General features: G+C 30.5%; 3 protein-coding genes and 1 long non-coding RNA gene across 7 annotated transcripts; 2 read left to right on the top strand and 2 right to left on the bottom strand.

The window, feature by feature from the left end:
- Positions 1 to 667: 667 nt before the first annotated feature.
- LOC141535732 (nose resistant to fluoxetine protein 6) lies at positions 668 to 8,492 on the top strand. 2 transcript variants are annotated; one of them, XM_074255831.1, is made up of 9 exons: positions 668 to 1,033; positions 4,334 to 4,608; positions 4,685 to 4,860; positions 6,188 to 6,348; positions 6,439 to 7,175; positions 7,432 to 7,737; positions 7,824 to 7,998; positions 8,077 to 8,219; positions 8,301 to 8,492. In XM_074255831.1, exons 1-9 carry the CDS (start codon positions 673 to 675, stop codon positions 8,427 to 8,429), a joined length of 2,463 nt encoding a protein of 820 aa, XP_074111932.1. In that variant the 5' UTR covers positions 668 to 672; the 3' UTR covers positions 8,430 to 8,492. The 2 variants fall into 2 exon arrangements, with proteins under 2 accessions (XP_074111932.1, XP_074111931.1); XM_074255830.1 differs by lacking the exon at positions 668 to 1,033 and adding an exon at positions 3,652 to 3,700 and having other exon boundaries at positions 3,904 to 4,608.
- On the bottom strand, positions 2,536 to 4,768 carry LOC141535734 (uncharacterized). 2 transcript variants are annotated; one of them, XR_012480638.1, is made up of 4 exons: positions 4,575 to 4,768; positions 4,313 to 4,432; positions 3,617 to 3,722; positions 2,536 to 2,982 (listed from the first exon to the last, which is right to left on the bottom strand). It is a non-coding gene; the product is annotated as an uncharacterized LOC141535734 (long non-coding RNA). The 2 variants fall into 2 exon arrangements; XR_012480637.1 differs by lacking the exon at positions 2,536 to 2,982 and having other exon boundaries at positions 3,582 to 3,722.
- Positions 8,493 to 8,603: 111 nt separating the features above from the next.
- On the bottom strand, positions 8,604 to 10,710 carry LOC141535733 (26S proteasome non-ATPase regulatory subunit 5). The gene is made up of 2 exons (XM_074255832.1): positions 10,344 to 10,710; positions 8,604 to 10,100 (listed from the first exon to the last, which is right to left on the bottom strand). Exons 1-2 carry the CDS (start codon positions 10,529 to 10,531, stop codon positions 8,777 to 8,779), a joined length of 1,512 nt encoding a protein of 503 aa, XP_074111933.1. The 5' UTR covers positions 10,532 to 10,710; the 3' UTR covers positions 8,604 to 8,776.
- A 162-nt stretch (positions 10,711 to 10,872) lies between these two features.
- Positions 10,873 to 14,910, top strand: LOC141535731 (dyslexia-associated protein KIAA0319-like protein). 2 transcript variants are annotated; one of them, XM_074255827.1, is made up of 3 exons: positions 10,873 to 11,286; positions 11,356 to 11,632; positions 11,744 to 14,910. In XM_074255827.1, the coding sequence occupies exon 3, from the start codon at positions 11,752 to 11,754 to the stop codon at positions 14,620 to 14,622; it is 2,871 nt and encodes a 956-aa protein (XP_074111928.1). In that variant the 5' UTR covers positions 10,873 to 11,286; positions 11,356 to 11,632; positions 11,744 to 11,751; the 3' UTR covers positions 14,623 to 14,910. The 2 variants fall into 2 exon arrangements, with proteins under 2 accessions (XP_074111928.1, XP_074111929.1); XM_074255828.1 differs by having other exon boundaries at positions 11,353 to 11,632.
- Positions 14,911 to 15,126: the final 216 nt, after the last annotated feature.

The raw sequence follows: 15,126 nt of genomic DNA, 5'->3' as shown, positions 1-15,126 counted from the left end.
TGTTATTAGACATGATTCATTTTTAATTTTGTCAATTTTTTTTTCAGGTTTTTGCAATTCTCTTCCTGAATATCAGGATTGGTACCTGCTAAATTTTTTTGAAGAGCAATATTATTTATGATAACGATTAAAGTTTATTAACGGTTGTCTTCACAATACAAGAATCACCGACACTTATTCTTTTTATCCCTACCACATAATAAAAATATAAAAGCGTTCGACAGAAGGTATGGTAAAGAACTCCAACTCTACCTCGTCCTAAGTCGTTGACGGTGTGAGAGTAGGACCACTAAAAACATTTCATTTCTCCACCTGGCTTATTTCTATGCACTCGCCGTTTTACTTTGTCGGTAGCCATCAAACATCGACGATCACTCATGTGTACCTTCGACTACCTTCGACTAATATTCAACTAATAATATTTATTTAAAAATGAATAACTTTAAATATCATTGGAAATTGTTTAAAAATTTTACTTGATTTTATAAATAAAAATAAATTAAAAAATTTTTAATAATATTAATTAATATAAAAGCTCAATAAAGTGAGAAGTGCAAAATATTTACGGAGTGATTAATCAAATATGCTTAAATAATTAATTTAATTTTAATTTATTGTAAAAGATATTTTAGTTTTATTTACTTTTTGTGGTTACTAATATTTAATATAAAAATGAATAATTTAACGTGGTTTATTTTGATATTATCAGCAATTAAAATATTTGCTGATGACAGTTTGAGTACAGCGGAGACTGTTGTTGTACCTGAAGAGCATACATTTAGAATAGCTAGTTCAAAGTACCGATCTGAATCATCGGAAGTGGATTTTGAATTAAATAATAATGATAGTAATAACGATAATGAAGATAATAATATGAACTGGCATACTTTGGCTGAAAATTTGGATTTTTACAACACGAAGACACTTGTTAAAAATTGGAAAGAAAATGAATACCCTGTAAATCAACAATGTGCCAAGGATATTACGCGATTTGTCAAAGGGCTTAGGAACCAAGAGCTGTGGGCTCTTAAAGGTATAAAATTTTAATTATTATTACAATAAACATTTTTAAAAGCTATTACACAGAAAGAAAGTCTTGAGTTAAGTGTAACTTTTCTTAAATCAAAAAAATCTTAAGGAAGATTGAAAATTTCTTGAACGAAATTAAATTTTTTTAAGCCAAGAAAATTTCTTCTTGCTCCAAAATAACTTCGATCTTTCTTACAATTTTCTTGGTTTAATAAACTTTTTTTTTTCTGTGTAGATAAGACTATTTTAAAGTTAATAACAAGCCGTTGATTATTTAACTTGAAGCTAAGAAGCTGATATTTGCGCGGGATTATTGGTAATTAAGCGGCGACAACCAGTTGAGCCTGAAAAGATTATAAGCAACGCTTTCACCGATGATAGAATCGCGGTAGGAAGTGATGCTATAATACGTATAGGTTGCTCTACCCGATCAAGAACTTACTCCCGTCATGGTTCATAGTTAAATGATTCTGCGTTTACCAAATGTCATCGTACAAATGAGTTCCGAGTTACGAAATATTTGCTGAAAAAAAAAAAGTCAAAAATTATTTTATCAGCTTGCTAATAGCTAACAAGAGAAAGAGAAACTATTTATAGACACAAATATGCAAACATAAAATAATATTAATTCAATTATAATAGAAAGAAAAAAGGGGACACCCAGTTGTCCAGTGGGCCCGTCTTCGTTTACCTACTTTCATTTTAAGGTTTCACTTTTAGCGGGCAAGCTCATTCTTTGAACATCGTGTGCAGATATATACATAAATTATAACTGTAATTTTTTATATGATAATAATTTTTTATGATGGTAAAAGATAGCAATTTAGTGGATATTTTTTATCTCAAAACAATTTTTTTTTTTTTTTTCAAACAAAAATAAAGAAGAAATAAAAGCTTATTATTTTTTCATTAAAATTTTTAATGTAATTAAAAGTTTGAATTCTTTTGATGTCAATTTAAAAAATTAAAATTTTTAAATTCATAAATATTCGCTATATATTTTATATTTTTATAGAAAGAAGTAAATAAAAAGACCTTGAAACTGGCCATCGAAAGTTCACGTGTACGCGAAGATGTAACAAAGAAGGGAAGAAATGTACAAGTGAGTTAATCTGAGAAGTTAAAAAAATTTTATGTTACCGAGGAGTCTATTAGTTTTGAGGTCAATGGAGCAAAGAAATCGAAACTGTAATTTAGAGTTTAAGGTAACGAGTATCCCAAGAACAAGAACAAGTTAATGGTATACGAGAAAGAGATATAAAGAAATCGAAGAAGAAAGTGTATTAAGCAATAATCTTGTTTGAGAGATTGAATTTTATTAAAGAGATGCTGTGACGTACAGAGAATTTCACTTCTTCATTTTTTCCGTAGCTAAGTATCACGTGATAAATGAAAAAAACCCAGAGATTCTTTCTTTGTTACTTTCAGTACATTACATGTATAATGTTGTTATGTATAGAAAGTTTAAACCGATCCGATACCCCTACAACTACAACTCCAGCTACAACCACGGGTACGGCTCCTTTAAAATTGCCGCAATTATTAAAATTGCATAATAATCTTCGATATCTAGAGATATATACTAAACAAATAAGCTATATTGTGGCATTATTACGTGAGTCGGTCGTTACGCGCCGAAGAATCGTCAATTGTAAAAAAAAAAAAAAAAATATAAAGAACTTTCACGGAAATATCTTTTTTATATTAACTTAATTTATTCGCGCTATATTTTAAATATAATATTTACCTAGTTACTATATTACGTTTTATCTGATGTAAGAAAATATGTAATTATGTATTAAGTATCTTTATTTAACTTCGAACTCCTTTTATAAATGTAACTCTACCCAGCAATTAGTTATCTCACTTTTTAAATAACAATAATAATAATAAACTAACAATAAGTGACCGCTGGGTTTTTTTTCTTGCAAGTCACCACTAACGGATGGTTATCTGTAATAAACAAAATTTTAATAAGAAGAAAAAATGATAACAACTTTTTTAAAATGACAAAGAAAAGAGAGAATTTTTTATTAAACAAATGTTGAGCCTTAATAAAAATAATAATAAATAAGTAATAAAAACTATTAATCATTGCTTTTTATTGAAGTCATCAAGTAAAAGTTATTAATGCACTTATTGTACTCATCAAGTTATATTTTGTTGACAATTTATGAGTAATGATGTGCGAGAAAGTTGGCATTTTCCGTATTTTTTAGTTGATCCTACTTTTTATGTTGATCATAAGTCATAACTCATCATTACTATTATTATTATCATTCTTATTATTTAGATATATGTCTATGTCTTTATATATATATATATATATATATATATATATATATATATATATATATATATATATATATATATATATATATATATATATATATATATATATTTGTTAGTCATTGACATGCATAGAAAAATTACAGTAATGCAACAATAGAAAGCTAAATAAAATATAGATATCAATTTATTGCAATTGTGATGATAAAGAAAATTAAATGAGTATAATTAAAATATTTATGATCCGTAGACTATACTTGGATGCGGTATGACGTTTATATTTTTTAGCGTACTCAACTTTTTGCTGGTATCTGCATGCCTGGTTCATTTAGTTGATTATGTGCCTTGAGTTGTTGTAATTTCTTCGTACTCTATTTTCTTGGTATCTCGTAATATACGTAAGCCTGGAGAAAGTTTTAATATGTTACAGAATGATGAAATATGTGTTATCTCAATAGTTGGCTAATTTATGCAAGACATTGTTATATATTACACTTTGTCCTTGATTTTTTTTTTATTAACGCTATTAATTAACATAATACTAACTTTTATTATTTTATTATTTAATACTATCTCTTTTTTTAGGTTAAGTTAATTTTTTTGAAAGTTATTTGGGACGAGGAAGTTTATATTCACAATAAAAATAAAAATAAAAATAAAACTAAATATTTAAAAAGTTATTTTTTAACGGGTAAATAGTAATTGGTCCGTGAACTTCTGAAAAAGCCTTGGTAGTGAATGTAAACAAGTAGTACTGAGTAGTGCAATCGATTGGCAAAGAAAAACTTGTTTTCTCAATTTTTATTTATTTGTTGATTACTTTTTATTACGCCAGTCGATTCACAAAAACTTTTTAGAAGTTTAATTTACTTTTTAAATATTTTATTACTCAACCGACTTTGTATGATTTATACCCGCGGGCATTAATTAATAAATAAGTATTTTAAATAATTATATAAACAAATAAATATAGACAAGGATATGATTAGCATACTTGACATTAAATCTTTTACAGCGGACGATGCTTCTGGAAGATTTACCAACGGTTTCTTCTGGGGAAATTCGTACTTCATTGGATCAGCAACCGAATGTACTTACATTGGTTATAATTACACTAAAGCAAATGATAAGTTTGCGACATCGGTGAGTCAATCATCAGAACCAAAGAAAAAAAACGCTGGATTTTCTGGAAGTCAATTATTTTCAAACTTTCTTCCCGACAATCCGCCTTATAAACTTGGATTTTTTACACTTACTATTTTAATAAATAACACCATTATAACTCCAGTCGTGAGTACTTAATTATTTTTATCATAATTAATGGTATTTAATCAATTATTTGTAATTAACATATCTTTTTATTCAGTCTAGATCTATTCAACTAGGTGTTTGTCTTCCATTTTCTTGCACCGCCGAAGACATTTTTATAATTGCTAGACTAGCAGCCAATGAAGATGCTAAGAAATACTTTGCTATTGAAAAAGTTCGTGATCAACACAATCAATATGACATATACTCAGATAACGTTTTTTGGACCCTTGTGTAAGTAAATATTCATTAGAATATAAATTTCATTTACGGTTGGGGCTAATTAGCCTCAGATGTTAATTTTTTTTGTAATCTAAAATTACAAATAATTGGAATATAAAATTTTTTACTTTTATCTTCTAATGGACAAACTGAATTTTTTAGAAAATTCTTAAGTTAATTATTCTATGAAAGTACTCGGAAAGAACAAAATTACACTGCATATCCTCCCATATTATACTCAGTATTATCTATGGTGAAAAAAAATTTCAGAAAATATTTATTTATTTATTATTAATTTAAACGCCAATCGGATTTATACATATTGATAATACAAAAAAGTTTATTATTATTTTTGAGAGAATAAAATATGAATAGAGTTATAAATTATTTTTGTATTATACTTAGTGTAATCTCCGATTTGACCAAGTAATTTTTCTGGTTATACTGTGTGAGATTACACTGGATATCATCCGGAAGAATATCCCGTATAATCTGAATTATACTCAGTAGAATCTTGGATTATACAATTTTTTCAAAAATTGTGCTATTCAACTTTTTTCTATTTTAATTTATAAATTTTTTTGAAAATTTATAAATTTTTTTGAAAATTTGTAAAATTTGTGAAAATTGTAATAATCAATTTTTTTTTGAGTCGTTCATTTTTTTAGGTATTTAAAAAAAATGTATCAATAAAATCAAATAGAAATTGCGTTTAAAAAAATAAAAATTAAAATGGTGACCCCATTTGAAAATATTTACTAAAAATTTTTCAACCCCAAATTATCGGAAAAATTGTACTTAAATGCTCCTTAAATATTTTCTATCCATGCATTGCATTGCATTTTTGAAAAGTACATAAAAAATGAAAAAAAAAAAAAAAAAAAAATTAATTATCACAATTTTAACAAATTTTCAAAAAAATTTATAAATTAAAAAAGAAAAAAGTTAAATATTACAATTTTCAAAAAAATTATATAATCCCAGATTCTACTGAGTATAATTCAAATTACACAGGATATTTTTGCGGATTACATCTAGTGTAATCTCACACCATATAACCAGAAAAATTACTTGGTCAAATCGGAGATTACACTGAGTATAATACCAAAGTAATTTAGTATAATCTAGATTGTATTTGATATTATCTGAAATGTTTTTTCACCACAGATAACACTGAGTATAATATGGAAGGATGTGCAATATAATTTTGTTCTTTCCGTGTACGTGCAATTTACTTTCTGCTGAATAGCTCCTGAACCAAAAAAAAAAAGTAAACAAAAAATTGAAGTTTATGTTGAAGTAAAAATTAATAAATAAAAATATTTTTCATATTTTTTAGAGGAAGTAGTGTGATTGTGATTATACTAATGATTATTGGTACGATATTGGATTATTACATAACATTTACCGCCACAAGACAACAGGAAACTACCATTTACGATCTTGAGAAACATGTTCAGCTGAGGCATAGTATCAAATTACATCAGGAATTATCAAACGGTTATTTCAATACTAAATGATATTTAAATTTAAATTATACAAATATTTATACAATATATATTTATTTAGTAATTAATATTATTACTGCAGATGGTTTGGATTCATCGACGACCACGTCGACTAATAGCTGCAGTAGCAACGATAATAATAACAATAATGACATTGATGATGAAGAAGAAACTGCGGAGAGGAAAAGTAAAATGAAGAATCATAATCCGCGAAATAATACCCCGTCATCAGTTTCATCTTCTAATGATGAAGAATTAAGCGTGATAAAGGAGCTTTTACTTTCATTTTCAGTGAGAGAAAACATGAAAACAATTTGCGATTCCTCTGTCGGAAGAGATACCATCAGCACTATTCACGGTTTGAGAGCCATCTCTATGGCTTGGGTTATCTTAGGACACACGTGCATCGTTATATTCAAGTACTCAGATAATATGGAGTACCGTAAAGTTGTTGAAAAAAATTTTCTCTTTCAAACGATAACCAGCGGTGCATTTAGCGTAGACACTTTCTTCTTCATGGGTGGTTTACTCGTGGCTTATCTGTTTTTTCGTACGAACGCGATGGGCGATCTCAATAAATTAACACAAGGAACCCATGGTTTCGTTGCTGGTCTATTGAAGTTTATTGGTTTATTGCTGTACCGTTTTAGTCGTCTTACAACACCTTACATGTTTATTTTGGGCGTTGTGCAAGTTACCATGAAGTGGTTTCATGCTAATTCTGTATTCGAGCCACCGACTAATGACCATGAAAATTGTCCTAACTATTGGTGGAGAAATTTACTCTATATTAATACACTTTTTCCTGTTGATCAAATGGTTATTATTATTATTATTATTATTATTATTATTATTATCATTTTTTTAAGTTATATAATAAAGAAAGGAAATACTTTTTAAAACAAAATTTGAATAATTAATTCAAAATTACTTAAATTTTTTAAACATAAATTAATAAGACAATTTATCATTGATAAACTTAGAGGAAAATTTTGTTTTTTCAAAAAGTAATTTTTTTCTTTTATTCTCTAATTTAATGCTTGTGAATTAATCTATAAATAAAATCTATTTTTAGTGTATGTTATGGAGTTGGTATGTAGCAGATGATACTCAATTTTACGTAATTGGAGCAGTAATCTTAGTAATTGCAACCAATCACATAAAAGTCGCAACTGTATTTGTCGTTGCGCTACTTGTAAGTTCATGGCTGACTACGGGATACATTGCACTTATTAATAACCATATGCCGAGTATAGATGACCCGCTGGCACTCTTCGATAAAATTTACGACAAACCTTGGACTCGAATGGGCCCATATTTAATTGGAATGTCCGTTGGATACATTCTTTTCAAGACTGATTGTAAAATCAAGATGTCCAAGGTAAAAATTGGTCAATCAGACTTATAGAAAAATTATTTCAAAAAATATTATTTCATCAGTAATATGTTTAAATAAATTTATTTTAGGCTACGGTTGTCGTAGGTTGGCTCCTTTCGATAGCTTGTCTTTTAAGTTTGATCTACGGCCTGTATGAAGCTGAACTGACACCAGTCACAGCGGCTGCTTATTCCTCGTTAAGTCACAGTGCTTGGGCGCTCGGATTATCTTGGATCATTATCGCCTGTAGTACCGGATATGGTGGTAATTATTACGAAAAAAAATTACGATAATATTTCATCAAGATATTTAGTAATTATTTAATTAATTTGATTGTTTCAGGATTGGTTAATGAAATTTTATCAGCCCCTATACTGTATCCATTTAGCAGAGTTACTTACTGCGCTTACTTAGTTCATCCAATAATTATTCGAGTATCTGCGATGCATTTAGATTTGCCATTCCACCTTGGCAAAGATACAGTTGTAAGTATAATTATAATTGTCTGAAAAATATTAAATTATTTCAAGTAATTTATTTAATTAAAACAATTTTTAATCTTTTAGGTGATAGTATTTATCGGACAATTAGTACTGTCTTATCTGATTTCGTTTGTAGTTTCATTATGCTTTGAAGCTCCAGTTGTCAGTATGCTCAAAATTCTCTCACCCAAGAAAAAGAAAAGAATTTTCTAATAATTAAGAAAATAAAAATTATACATTAAATAACAATACTTAAATTATAATTATACAAATAATAATAGACGTTAACTTTTTTTTTTTTTTTTAATTACTCAGAAGCATTTGCTACAACTACTCGTAGTTCATTTAATTTTAGGTATATAAATAAATTATTTTGATACATTAATATTTTTTTTTTTTTTTTTTACAATGTGATTTATTTATAAAATGTAATAAGTAATAATAATTATTATAATAATTATATTTTAATGAAAGAAAGTAATAAACAAATAAACCACTATTATATGAATTATTTTTAATAATCTGGTGCCTCAAATAAACTAAGAATAAAATAATTAACATTATGAACCGTCGGCAGCAACCTCCATTTCAGCGTCAACAAAAAACGGACCTTCGGTTATAAATTTTTGTATTTTTTGCATTGTCGCATTATCAAAACCATCAAAACCAACAAGACATTTAATAATATCAAATTTTATTTCTTTACACTCTTTAAAAGTTTCAGAATTTCTATTTAATAAAAATTCTGTAAGACCTGGGTAAATAGCAATGTAGTGCTGGCCCCACGGATGAGACGCTATTTCTAGTAGTACTTTCAAACTAGATTGTTTAATGTCAAAAAACGGTTGCTTACACAACTCGACAATTATTTTCATTGGATCATCACCAAGAAAACCAAACCACGATTTTATTAACGAGCTGATGCGATTATTTTGCTTCGATGGATCGACGTGTAAAATCAGCGATAAATTATCTAACGCACCGAGTCGAACTTCCGTGGGCATTTTATTAATAATTACAGCTATTTTATTCATTGCCAGCTCCATTGGCTTTCCTAAATTTTGCAGCGCATATTTACCGTCAATCGTCGACGCGACGTAGCCTAAAGTATCCAAGGCGTTCATCAGTAAAATATTATTATCAGTCGTTTCGATTAACTCGAACAGAGAATAAACTACATTCGGATACTTAGCAAATATTTCGTCGGGTCGATTTTTAGCCACGCTGCCAAAGAACTTCATTAGCCCGGGGATTAAGTGGTTCGAGAGCGCGTTCTCATCCGGGTTTGAGATCTTTTTATTCAGATCATTCAATATTTCTCGTTGCTCAAGATAATTCAGACCCTCGTCGTACGTCGCGAGGTCTGTCAGAGCCTCGAGAGCATTTAGCTGCAGCAGAACGTCATCATTCGCTAACATATTAATGAGACTATCAAGCAAGCCAGAGTTCACAGAAGCTTCAAGGCATTCTTTCGAAGATTTTGCAATGTCAACAATAACTTCATAAACTCTGAAGCTTACCTCGTCGTTTCTTGAAACCAACTTCGCGATAGTACGGAGTAAAATCCCGCTGTAAAGTGTTTTAGCACCTGCTGGTTCACTACCAACCTTTTTGATGACATTCATTGCCAGCTTAGCAACGCTAATTTCGTCGTCCCCGATCCGCTGGACAATGGTATTCAACAAATTTATATCTGCAATTAACTGAGATGACTTTGACGCAGCTACTTTTTTCAGTTCGCTTAAAATTAATCTTTTGACACACGACTCCTGGTGAGACAAATGCTCCATCAGATCTGCTTGATGACGCTGGAAAATTTCACCAGATTCCGAGACGCTGAATAACGTCATACAGATATTACAAACTTGTTGAACAATCTCCCTGCTAAAATTATTAATAAAATTGAAGTTAATAAAATTTATGAAAAATAAACTAGACATAAAAAATTACTCATAAAAATCTTCTTCTCATTTATAATTTTTCAGAGCTTCTAAAAATTAAATTTTTCAATAAAATTTTCTTGCTATAATTTGTTTGTTAAAAAAATTATCAGATGTCTTTCAATTTCAGTATCATTAAAATTTCAGTAATGACAATGACAATTGAGTAACGGTAAATAAATATTACCTTTCATGATTTGAGGTTAGCTGACAAAAAAGCCGGGAATAATCCAAATTGGTAGCAATAGTTTTCAATTCCAATGATGTTAAACTTTTTAATTTTATTTCAATCGCTTCCAACTCATCTTTCAACTCAGTTTCATTATTAAAGTCACTTAAATAGCGTATTTTTCTTTCAAACCACTCTGATGCCATGATTACACTCAAATGTTTTTTTTCTTTGTCTTTTTTCACTTAAAAAATGCTATTTCATTGTCACCGGAATTCTGATTTACAATTATAATAATTTATTTAGTAAGCTAAATTATAACAGCTTCTAATGAATAGAATATAAAAAATAATTGTTTTATTTTAACTCGCAACAATAAATGTAAACTGTAATTATTTGTTTTAATAATAAATATTATTAAAATTGATTAGTTTACCAACAAAAAAGGTAGTGTCATCTGACGGCGAAAAGAAGAAATTTAAACTCATTTTCTAATGAAAGTAAGTCTAATGAATTATTGTGTATGTACACATTAGATATGTGTAACACGTAAAAAAATGTACTATTGATTAAAAAAAAATTAAATAATTATTAAACAATGTCTTTACCTCGAGTGTATGAAAGTTAAATAATAAAATGTGAAACGAATAAATAACTCTCCTTTGTTCTATGTTGACAGCTTATCGATGACAGCTGTCTAAAATACACGTGTTAATTACGCAATTGAGTTATTATTTGCAGAAAATAAATATACCATAAGCTAGATGTTTATTACAATGTTAATGATGATGATGACGACGACGAAGATGATAATTTTAAATTACAACTAATTAATATTGAAAACAAGAGTATAAAATACGTATAATAATTATTTGATAGCGATGTATCAGTTGGAGGCTTATCGATACAAACGTTTTTATTCCAGCGGTCTGGCATATTCCGCTTGACTCCAGGAAGTATGGTAATTACCCGTATATGTCTGTTACTTTCTGATAACGATATCTCACTGGTTAATTTATATGTTAAGCAGCTTTATTTCTTCGAGCGACACATTTGCAAAGACTTAGTCACCAACAGTTCAACATAGTCGTGCCAGTGAATAAAAAGCTAAAAAGAAACAAATAAATTATAATCATACATCAATATACATATATCTTGTATATCTATCTGAAAGTAGCTAGAAATTAAAAAGACATTTGCAGCAAGTGGCACATGCTGCCAGTAACATCTTATCAGTTGATGCTCGACAAACTATTGAAACTTTATACCAAAATATATTTTTAAAATTCTTTCATATAAATTTTTCGGTAAGTTTAATAAAACATTATTTAAAAAACTTACTTTTAAGTATTTACCAATCTTAAATTTATTTAAAAAGACATAAAGTATATATATTTAAATATTGTCATTTGTTTCAGACTTTAAAATGATATTTAATATCGAATGGTTTTTATTTTTGATTATTTTATTCAACATTTGCAATGGAGACTACACTACGGATTATTGGACGAACAAATGGCAGACAATGTGCCCGGATTTATACCCACATACATTCAAAAGTTACACACCAAGAGGCAATATGACTTACGGTAATTACACAAGGATACCTCATATTACGGGAATAAAACAATGTGCTCTATCATGCTGCACAACTTCGACCTGCAACGTGGTGCTGATGTTCAACTCAACGTGTTATCATGTAAAGTGCAAGCATTCGGACAAATGTGCGCCTTTATATCGGCCCGAATTTGTTAATTTGGTGGACCCACCAAGTATGGTGCTGATCAAACCAGTAGAAAACGACGTTACGTGGAATGACGTGCTGGGACAATTCTATGACACAAATCCGCTTTTAATTGACGCGGTATCTAATCGTGATAGCAACATCATGCCAGGTATCAGTTGTATGGATAATAACGATTGTCAAGATAACCAAGTGTGTGTTAAACACACGCCTGATGACGATAAAACCGCCGTGATTGGCGTTTGCGAGGACATACAGCCGGAGTTTGAGATGGACACGGAAGTAAAGTCTAATACTAAGAATTCCCAGAGTATGGAGGTAAAGCCGGTGGTGAAAAAGCAGCTGGTGGTATCTGCGGTGTCCAAAGAGGTCCGTTTGCCTGACAATCAGGTTACTTTGTCGGCGTTCACTGTCCCGGCCGAGCAGGGTAACGAGCACTACAACTATGTTTGGAGCTTACTGAGCCAGCCGGAAGGACACACGGGAACAATGACTGATCAAAATCTACCCACAGTAAAGCTGAGTAATTTATCCGAGGGATTGTACAAGTTTCGAGTGGTGGTAACCAGCTCAAATGCTTATGGAGAAGCTTATGCTAATGTCAGTGTCTTACCACCGAAGCGAATAAACAAACCGCCGATAGTGATCATTTCTCCGGCGTCTCAGATTGTTAAATTACCCAACACCGGCGCTGTGCTAGATGGATCCTCGAGTACTGATGACGATCGCGTCGTTTCTTATCACTGGGAACTACAGCAAGGCCCCATTGGCTATCAGCCCAATCTTGTGGATACACCAACACTGCAGTTGGACAATCTTATCGCGGGAAATTACACATTCAAGTTGACTGTAGAGGATTCGGATCATGTTACTAATTTTACAACCGCGAATATAACGGTACTTAAATTAATCGACTATCCGCCGAGTGCAAACGCCGGACAGGATATAATTATTTACTTACCACAAAATACGATAACGTTAAACGGAAATTTAAGTACCGATGATCATGGTATTGCGAGCTGGGAATGGACCAAGAGTCCTTCTGATCAAAATAAAGCTGTTGATATGCAAAATACTCGAACGCCGTACTTGCAATTGTCTAATCTGGAGGAAGGGATGTACACGTTTGTTTTGAAAGTAACCGACGACTCCGATCAATACTCAACAGCAGAAGTTCACGTATTTGTTAAACCACCGACAAATAGACCGCCTAAAGCTCAAGCGGGTAAAGACATCACTGTAGCGCTACCGCAGACTAGAGTAAAACTTGACGGTAGCAATAGCAAAGATGATATCAAAATAGTTTCTTATCACTGGGAACAATTGTCCGGTCCAAATAAAGCCGAGTTTTCGGCGGCCAATAAATCGGTCACTAATGCTACTAAATTAACTAAGGGAGTTTATAATTTTAAATTGACTGTCATTGATGACAATGGTAACAAAGATTCGGATACTGTGAAAGTTGAGGTAACGCAGAATAAAAATGCTCCACCTAAAGCTAATGCTGGAGGAGATCAAATCGTAATGGCTCCTGTCAGTGCGCTGATTATCAATGGATCCCAGTCGACGGATGACTTGAGAATAAGCCAGTGGCTTTGGACAAGAGATCCGACGAGCTTAGCTATTGGTAAAATAATTGACGATACTAATCACTCACCGATTTTGATGGTAACAGATGTTGTTCCCGGAAGATATGTGTTCAAGTTGAAAGTTTCAGATGATCAGGGCCTGAGCAGTGAAGACACTGTGTCAGTTATTGTTAAGTCTGATCCCCAGCTACTGCATCTTGTTGAAATGACTCTGAATATTGGAGCTCATTTACTGACAGAATCCCAGAAGAATTCTCTGGTGGTGAAATTACAAATGCTGCTGCGTGAAGAAGTCTCGATCGTTGTACGAGACTTGAAACCTGAACCTCGCACTGGTCGCGCTTGTTTGATATTTTACGTCGAACGAAAGGACAAAAAATCTTCGATGACCGGGCGAGAAGTGGTGGATCGATTGAAAGAAAAGTTCAAACAAGACTCGGGACTTTTACAACTCTCAGTTACGTCGATTGACACTGTTATTTGTCAAAATAATTGCTCGGATCATGGAGTTTGTGATGAAGAGTCACGGCAGTGCTTGTGTGAAGCTTTCTGGATGCAGAACTTGATACAAAAGTACTTTGGAAACGGAGAATCTAATTGCGAGTGGAGTATTTTGTATGTTATAATAGCTTTGCTGGCGCTGGTGATAATTTTCATTGGTTTCATTTGGAGTTTCATCTGTCTCTGTCAGCGGATTTGCGCTGGTAAGAGTCGCACGAGGTTCAAGAAAAAGACAACTAGGTACTCACTTCTTCAGCCGCATCTTGCAGATGATGATGACAGCGGCGGAGCGTTTCTACAACGTAAAATGGCCATTTCTGAATCTGATACCGAGTCTGATGATGTTTTATTCGAACATCGTAGAATTAATAATAAAAATAATTATGATCATAATATTAGAATAAATAATAACGGTAAATCCCGAAATGGATTTCTTAAAAATAACTCGAAAATTAAAACATGAAATTAAAATGAGTATTATATTAATTTGATATGGTAAACTATTACAAAAAATTTTTCTAAAAAATATATTTAATATATATACTATAAATATAATATATATTCATTTCTATAGCTTTATATTTTTTAAGATAAGAAAACGATGCACATATTTTCCTGTAAAAGTATAAAACATACTACCTAGTCTTCTGTGGCTGTTGAACGAAAAAATACCAATGTATATTATAAATTATAAAATAACCGATTTATATAAATATATAAAGTAATTATTCTCTGGATGTATGTGTATAAATATTAATTTTGTTATTTATTAATTTTTTTTTTTTTTTAGATTGTAATGATTAATTTTAATTATAATTTAAAAACTTTTGTTTTCATTTTGTTGAGATAATTTTTTTTTTTTTTTCAATTATTATTGTGGAACTAGACAATCATAATAATCAATCAACGATCCATTTATAAATTTCTATAATCTATGATAATAATAACAATAACAATAATAATAAAT

This window comes from Cotesia typhae, unplaced genomic scaffold, assembly GCF_013202065.1.
Source record: "Cotesia typhae breed Kobodo isofemale line unplaced genomic scaffold, CoteBio_Ctyphae scaffold_152, whole genome shotgun sequence".
Lineage (NCBI taxonomy): Eukaryota > Metazoa > Arthropoda > Insecta > Hymenoptera > Braconidae > Cotesia > Cotesia typhae.
The sequence above is the reverse complement of the archived record's forward strand: the minus strand, read 5'-3'. Positions and strand labels throughout refer to the sequence as shown.